Source organism: Brassica oleracea, chromosome C4 (genome assembly GCF_000695525.1).
Source record: "Brassica oleracea var. oleracea cultivar TO1000 chromosome C4, BOL, whole genome shotgun sequence".
NCBI classification, from domain to species: domain Eukaryota; kingdom Viridiplantae; phylum Streptophyta; class Magnoliopsida; order Brassicales; family Brassicaceae; genus Brassica; species Brassica oleracea.
This window is the reverse complement of record NC_027751.1, coordinates 26,131,942-26,140,310: the sequence shown is the minus strand read 5'-3', so window position 1 is coordinate 26,140,310 and position 8,369 is coordinate 26,131,942. Positions and strand designations below refer to the sequence as shown.

Sequence of the window (8,369 nt, the reverse complement as noted above, 5' to 3'; positions counted from 1 at the left end):
GTACCCACATATATATCACCGACAATTTTGTTTTTTGAAAAAATATATCACTGACAGTCTGACAGTTATATATATATATATTAACAAATATATTTTTTTTTTGGTTTATATCAAACGTGAATTGTATATTACTGACATTTATATATATATATATAATAACAAATATCCTTCTTTTTTGAATTTATATCAAATGTGAATTGTTAACCTATATAATCTTAGATTAAAATTAACTTTGATATATTTTAAAAAATCATTTTTACACCACAATAACATAATTTACATCTCAACCCAAGAAGCTATGATTTATTCATCGAGACATTAATTTATTCAAATTCTGAATGTTTTACGGAATAGGTTTTAACGGGTTTAAACCTATATAATCTTAGATTAAAATGATGTTAAAATAGGTTTTAACAGGCTTTAAATAAACTTTTAATAGAAATAAATATTCGTTTAAACTCATTTATTTTAACAGATTGTAAATAGGTTATTCTGTTAAAAATCATTTATTAAATGTGATTTTACTAAAAGTTGGTGAAGACTATAGTACCATTTACGTAAATATATTTATCTGAATATATTAAATTCATGATTTTTGGTGTGGGTTGGGTTTGATATTAGTTTTCGGATATAACATTTTAAGAATCTTTCGAGTATATATGCCATGTCTAATAAAACATGAGACTTTAATTTTCAGGTCGATTTCAAATCGATTTTTTTTGTACGATTATTCTTGACTAATTATGTTAGGTAACTACGAAAAAATATAATATGTCACAAATTTTAGGAATAAAATTAAAAAATAATTTCCGAAATGCATAAAGCACAAGTGTATAGTTATGCAACTTGACATACTTAGTATAGTTACCAACAATTAAATTAAATTAAATTAAATTAATATTAATTAAAAAAAAACAAAAAACATAGAAATTAAAAATTTTAAAAAATATTTTAAAAAATTAAACAAAAATATACCTGCCCTTTTAAGGGCGGGTCAATATCTAGTTGCTTTTAAAGCTTACTCCTTTTGAGATAAAAACACCTTGGCTTAGTGGTCTTGTATCTTGGTAATCTCATTTTCATATTCGATTTTTGGAAACACATCCTGAATATCACAAATGGTATCCTAGATAAGATACATTTATCTTTGTGAATAAATAAGTCCACATTTCTTTACAAAACGAATATCCACCGTAGCCTAGCGGCTAGCCCTCTACTCTTACACAATTATGCATAATATATAAGATGGTTATAATTGAGGTAATATGAATAGGCATAACCACATTTGGAAACAAAAAAAAATATAATTATTCACATCTTACACGTCGGTTAATCAATGTAGTTGAGAGAAGTGGTCCCACCATTTTCGTTTGATTCTTATGAGTTATATAAGGAGTTACGGTAAGTTGTTTTAAATAAAAATGAATATTATTAATGCAGTTATAAAATAATCAGTTTCTTAAAATTAGTTAGACCCTATTTTTATCAATTGGTCATACTGCTGTTTTAATAGAATAGATACATTTTCTTTGGGATTTATATTAATCTATTGTACTAAACCACCTAATCATACAAGTAATCAAAATGGGTAATTATGATATAATAGTAACAAACATGGCTAAAATAATTAATAAAATTTATATAAGCCCAATTAATAAAATTTATATAAGCCCAAAAAAAAATCAAAAAAAAAAGTAGGCATGTGGAATATTGGTTTTAAGTGTAACTAAAATTTATGATTAAATCGATAGATTTCTAATTTATTTTATAGTCTACATATAAGGAATCTTCTATAAATTAGGCTAGTGCAGGTTTTTTATTTAAAAATTGATATGGATTAGTTATTGTGATTACTTAAATATAGGAGTTGTTATTGGTTAAGGGCTAGTGGCATAAACTTGTAATACTAAAGGTGAAGTGAGGGTTAATTTCTAGTTGTACTTCCGTTTTAATATGTTAAACTGATTTTTAGTATTTGCTTTGATTCGAAATTTTATGGATATCCAGATTTTTCAGATCAAATCAAAGCAAATAATAGATCGAATAAAATTTAAGGGATAAAATGTCCAGTCCTAGATATATACTTTGTTCTTGGCCAAAGAGACTTTAGCTAGTGGTGATGCATTCTATTGGGGATGATTGGAAAGAGCTTTAGCTTTATATTTTTACTTTAAAAATAAATCTGTAGATTTTTTTTGCTCTGGCTGTAGATAATTTTGCTGTACAATATTAGCTGTAGGTTTAAAAAGATTCAAAGACGTACATATAAATTTTCTAAAGTAAAAAATAAGTGCTCTAGACTTATGGCTTTGCACAGCTAAAAATAAATAAAAAGAAAAGAAAAATCTGTAACACTAAAAAATCTTTAAAAAGCATGATTGCCAAAATTTTGTGCTGTAGAAATAATTTAAGCTGTAGAGAAATCTTACGGCACTTCTAAAACACTTGCCAATCAAAATTATCTTGTGTATGGTTAATCTTTGGATTTCGTTTTCAGGAGAAGAAAGGTCGTGGGCCTCGTGGCTCCTCCGCTTTGGTACACAACTGTTGAAGAACTTAGTTCCCTCTCATCGTAAGTACACTTTACTAATGTTTTATGGAAATGCACATTGAGTTTCTGAAATGTTGTTTCCCTGAAAACAAAAGATACATGAGAAGAAGTCTCACCGTAGAGAAAGTGAACGCGGCTATCAATGACATGGCTTCATACGCTGAAGCAAGGTATCACTTACATATACTATGTTTATCGGTTTAGGGGTTTGGTTAATTAAAAATACTACTATCTCTTTGTTATATTGTGGAGCTTGCGAAAACATCTGGGAGAAAGCTCTGGTAAGCTACTGCGAGAGAAGATCGCACATTGAAAATATGAATGAAACATGAATAATATATAAGGGATTTGAATCAATTCACTAATTTCCAATTGGTTTTAAGTTGGAAGCTCAGGAAACTTGTCATGGTATCAGAGCGGGTCCAACACCTGACCCAAATCCGGCCCGAACAGTGGCACGATCATCCCATTAGCTGATGGCCCATAGAAGGTTCGGTTTCGCCGAGATTGCTAGAAAAAAAAAGAGCATTGTCTCAAGGGGGTATGATGGATTATGCGAGATTAATGGTTATACGCACTATTATCTCGAGGGAGAGTGTTGGAGAGAACATCCCACATTGAAAATATGAATGAGACATGAATAATATACAAAAGACTTGGGTCAATCCACTAATTGCCAATTGGTTTTAAGTTGGAAACTCAGGAAACTTGTCAGAATGTTAATAATGTTAATGTAAATATAGTGTGAATATCTTGTTAGACTTCTTCAAGATGTGGCAAAGCAATACTTACAGTAAGCAACATCTTTTTCCTTGATTACAACAACATAAGAGCACATTCATTATAATTGTTATATTTTCATGTATTTAAACAGGTTCCATACTGTGAGAAATTACATAATAATTGTCATATTTTGATGTATTTAAACAGGTTCTTAGACACCTTGGTCGTGTTAGTGAGACTCGCATCGGTCAAAACCGTGTCATTATCCTTAGAAATCAAATCAAGTTTGTCAGTTTCCACATCGTAAGAGGAAGTGGATCTCTTCACCATCTTGGAAGCCTCCTTCTGCGTTAGAAGGTCTACTTGTTTTTTGACCATTTTGAAGCTACTACTCTTTAGACTGTTCTGCCCAACAAACCTCCTCGCTAGGCCCGGTACGAACTTCGTTGCTCTTTTTAATACTATCTCATATTTGCACAAAAGTAGCAAAACTCGATATCCGTTACTACGTTATAGACTAGTTTCAAACTCCAAGCATTTGTGGAAACTATTTTATTATATATGGTTCAAGTTCCAGTGCACACAAATGGCCTGTCGCATTCAAATCTACAAAGCAGCAAAACTCGGTTTCCGTTTTCATTTTAGTGAATTTTGAATTAACTTTAACTTTACAAACTTACTAATTATTTTAATCTTTTTGGTCAATACATAGCTCTCTTTTTTTTTTAACTTTTTTTTATCAAATACATAGCGTGTACTTATTAATATACACAAATAGAGCATGCAGTTCAAAAAAAAGAAGCATAAATAGAGCAATAGTATTGAGCAGAGCATTATTATTAGTATTCATATGGGTCTAAGAACGAGAAAATATTAAGAGGAAGTAGAGAAGTGGAAAGGAGAAAGGTGGTCCAGGGAAGCAGGAGAGCAAAGACTATTTGCCTCAGAAAACATTCACAATTTCACGTTTATCCATAATGTCTGTCCCAATCTTTTTGTCTTCTTTTCTACCCAATTATTCAATTTTCATTCGTGCATAAACACAAAAAACATTATGCATACAGACAAATCTCATATTCACATACCACAAAACACACTCTTATCGTGGAAAGATTTTCTGAAAAATCTTGTGTCACATTTATTACCAACCAACTGATATCAAATGATTCATTTATAAGTTGTGTAACCTATATTTTCTTTAGAATCTATAAGACGGGACTATCGTAAATTATTTTGCAGCCACGTTTTTAGACTATATACGAACTAGTGTAGTTCTCCATCACTGTTTTACTTGGTCTCTTTTCAAACGTATCATTTAACTCAGCTAAAGAAAAGATATGGTCGGCCCAAGGCATTTATTGATTTAGATTCATAATCCTTGAAAGTTGATAATTTACTACACCGCAGTAAATAATACTAGTGAACTGAATATTGCAATCATGGAAGTAAAATTATTACCTCACGAAGACATTATTCATTATTTCCATATGCATTTAAATTGTTCGAAACAGATAAACATAGAATTTCCACCTTTAAACAAACCATACACAGACCAGACAAAATCAGAAGACCTGCTTTCCTAAACTTTGATTATTTAGATAATGATTTTTTTAATTTAAAAACATAATACTACTTTTAGTCTTTTAGACGACTATATTGTTACGTTACGTGTATTCATTCTACTTACCATACGGACCTAATAGAGCGGTGCTCGTTGCGGTGGAGTATTCTTCCTCCGGTTGAAAAAGTTCACCGGAGCTTCCGTGTTGGTCGAAGCAACCGCCGTCGTGACTCTCCCGCAAGTCGCCGTCAAGCTGCTTCTCTTCTTCCTAACGACTTCAGTTGACGCGGTGCAAGCGAGCGCCTGACACCAGAACATGTCCACTCCTCCGTCACCGCCTGAATCTGTTGCTTCGAGCGTGGAGCTAGGCGTAGTAGATGTTGTTGCTCCTTCGTCCGTTAATTGAAGATAGTTGCAGACGTGGAGAAACCCCGAGAGTCCTCTTTGTCTCATTATGACGTCACTAATCTACAATTTAAAAAAAAAACAAAATTTCCATTAATTATTCGTACACGCGTTTAACTTTAATGGTGCATCGAAAAAGTAACAAACCAAAAATCCAAAGTCGACCCAGATGTAAGAAAAGTGATGAATCGAATTGGGTATTTGATGAAATTTAAAATGAAAACGTAATTAACGAAAAAGGATGTTTCTTTAGATTAGTAACCTTGCAGGAGAGAGAGCAGAAGACGTAAGGAGACTGGAGAGACCGGTCACAGGTGTAGCAGAAGTTGCCGGAGCCACGAAACTGTCGTGAGTGTGGACGTTCATTGATGAACACAACCTTTGAACTGTTCGTTATGTATGGCTTTAATCATCATCATCAACAACACATACACACAAAACGATAAAGAAACGCGTATTAATTGAAAGCAACGTACTAGCAGTATACTTAGGGCACATGAACCCATGTAAATTAGTGGATTAAGTGTAATTAAACCTGAATTAAAGAGCAGTCCATTAGCTTGGAACCATCCTCTACTCTCAAAACGTCGTTATACACATACCTTCTTATCTACAAAAGATTACAGTATCGGAAAGTTCAGAACTTTGAACGATAATTTGAAAAAAAAATAAGTGAAAATTTTGTTTTGTTTTCAAAGGAGACCTGAAGAAGACGATGAGAGTTGTGTGAAGGGAGACAGTGAGGGCAGATGGAAAGACAACAGTCAATACACAAGATGTTCTTCTCGTTCTTCTTAACTGCTTCATGCTCCAAACAAGCGTTGAAAAACTTCTCCTTAAGCAAAACCTCAAGCCATGCAGGGAATTCTTTTGTTTCCATCTGCAAAATTGAACCAAGACCCATGTTTCAATTTCGAATCTTTTGTCTAAAAAATTAAAACTTTATCCGAACCCAGAACGAAAAAAGTGATCATAACGCACCATGACACAACTTTCTGTCTATGTGAGGTGGTTTACTCGGGGAAGGGGATGAAGTAAGCGAATTTTGAGCTCTCAGTGGTGAAATTGAGTTACCATTCCCAGAAGGAGAGAGAGAGAGAAAAGAGAGAACGGCGCCTGGAGAGAGTGACTACTAGCTTAATGCTTAATTTAAATGAGTCATCTCGAGCCTAGGATGTGCAATCTCTTCGTTAATTAATGTGTTTTTAATTGTTTGATTAGAGAACTTATGATCAAATAGGAATTAGGATCAGGTCTATTTGAGGTTACGTGTGTAGATGAGAACACTCAATGATCAAAACTGATAATTATCATTACCTCAAATAGTTGTAGATGAAAAGACCTTTGACCTACGTTAGCAGTGTTTAATATGGAATTAATAAAATGGTTCCGTGTTAATAAAGTTTAACATGTTAAGAGCATCATTAACATAAAGTTGCCTAAGTGGGGCGCTTAAAAAAATCAAAAAAAAATATTTGTCTAAAATTTTTTTTTTTTAAATAATCAATGACGGATCGCCATGTATTAGTGGGATCTGCAAACAGTGTAAGCAACAGTAACTTGTGACGTCTAATTAACCGCTGCTTTTTCTTCTTTTTCTTTTCTTTCCTTTTTTTTAATTATAAAATTGCTAAGGGTTAAGGGTGCTCTAAAGATCAATTAGTGTCAAAATTAATATTTGCTCTTTTTTGTAGTCTGCATAAAATAATTTTAAGATCGGAACAAATGTTTGGTTATTGTTCTATGGGTATCAAATCTTATGTATATAAGTTTTTAGCGTATTTATTTTATTTGTTAGTCTGTGTATACTGTGAAAAAGTGCTACATGACAAGACTCTCCCCAACAGTCTACTTTTCATTTTACCAATGGCACTTTCGTAAAACCAGACATACCTACTAAAAACAAATTATCTTTCTGTTAATTGCATAAAACAGATATTGTATATGTGAATAACAAACTCAGTTTAGTATTCCTAGTCCATTCCAAAAGCTAAGAATGTAACCATTAGCATCCAAACAAAAATTAAATTAAGCACCATTTATAACTAAAAACATAAATGTATATTGAATTAGAAAAATAGAGAGAGCAAATTCCAAGAAGCAAGAGGGCCGCCTAGACCTCATGTCACACAGCTGTACGCTTCTCGAATACCAGTGCAAATTAGTTCTTTGCCCGCTTATACTACTAAAAATACTTATTCACACTAGGCCTCCTATATTGTTTTTGTTTTACATAATTTAGAAAAAAATCGCAACTATCAATTTGAATAGTACGAATTAAAAAAAAATGAAAAGGAAATTTTTTTTTAAATAAGTGTTGACTGTTGAGAGAGAGAGGATGGGACAGAGTTGTTGGTACGGAGGACGAGCAGCAGCCTCAGGCATAAGACGACGCACACTGCTTTTGATCTGATCCGATTCGATCTACCCAGCTGTCCTTTCTCGTTGAAAGCTTTCTTTTTCGTTACTGAGGGGTTATTTCGTCATTTTCGATTATCTACATGGGCTTGGGCGTTTTACACATCCATTGGGCTACTCTATCGGCTCATTACGATTGATTACTCTGATTTGGGATTCTTTTTCATACTTGATGGCATATAATCCCCCGGTATATTAACTGAGAACTTAAAAAAAAATGTAACTTCAATTTTGTAATAATTAAAAAAAAACTCATAATTTATGTGTCAATCAATTAGGTAGTTAAATTAGGATAAATTCTTGAGTTCACCCTCTAGAGTGAATCTCTAGATTCATCAACCAATAGTATTTGAGTATTTGATATTTTATATATTTTTAAAAAAGATACAAAATTGAATTTTCAAATAAGATTATATTTTTATTAAAAATAGTTACAAAAAAATAATTAAATAAATATTGTTAAACCGTTAGCAAAATACTAAATCATATACCCTAAATCCTAACACTACAAGAAAACATAATCTTAACGAGGGCGGTTTTCCTCGTGAGTTCGTCGTAAAAGAGGCTTTACGACGAATTAGCGAGGAACCACGTTTGCTCGTTACTCATCTGTCGTAACACATATTTCCTCGCTAATTCGTCGTAACTTAGCGAGAAATATATTTCGTCGTAAAGACGAAGTAGATCATTTCGTCGTAAAGACCACGTCAA

The 8,369-nt window shown here is 32.4% G+C and overlaps 1 protein-coding gene across 1 annotated transcript; it reads right to left on the bottom strand.

Moving 5' to 3' along the window:
- Nucleotides 1–4,920: 4,920 nt before the first annotated feature.
- On the bottom strand, nt 4,921–6,460 carry LOC106340663. The gene is made up of 5 exons (XM_013779506.1): nt 6,222–6,460; nt 5,944–6,120; nt 5,776–5,850; nt 5,503–5,643; nt 4,921–5,303 (listed from the first exon to the last, which is right to left on the bottom strand). The coding sequence occupies exons 1-5, from the start codon at nt 6,222–6,224 to the stop codon at nt 4,971–4,973; spliced, it is 729 nt and encodes a 242-aa protein (XP_013634960.1). The 5' UTR covers nt 6,225–6,460; the 3' UTR covers nt 4,921–4,970.
- Between the last annotated feature and the right edge of the window lie 1,909 nt (nt 6,461–8,369).

Bases quoted from the DNA above. Each gene is read 5' to 3' on its own strand.
- LOC106340663 (XM_013779506.1), bottom strand. The intron at 5,851-5,943 runs GTCTCCTTTGAA...AATCTTTTGTAG, and splicing joins ACTCTCATCGTCTTCTTCAG to ATAAGAAGGTATGTGTATAA. The intron at 5,644-5,775 runs GTTTAATTACAC...TGATGATTAAAG, and splicing joins TGGACTGCTCTTTAATTCAG to CCATACATAACGAACAGTTC.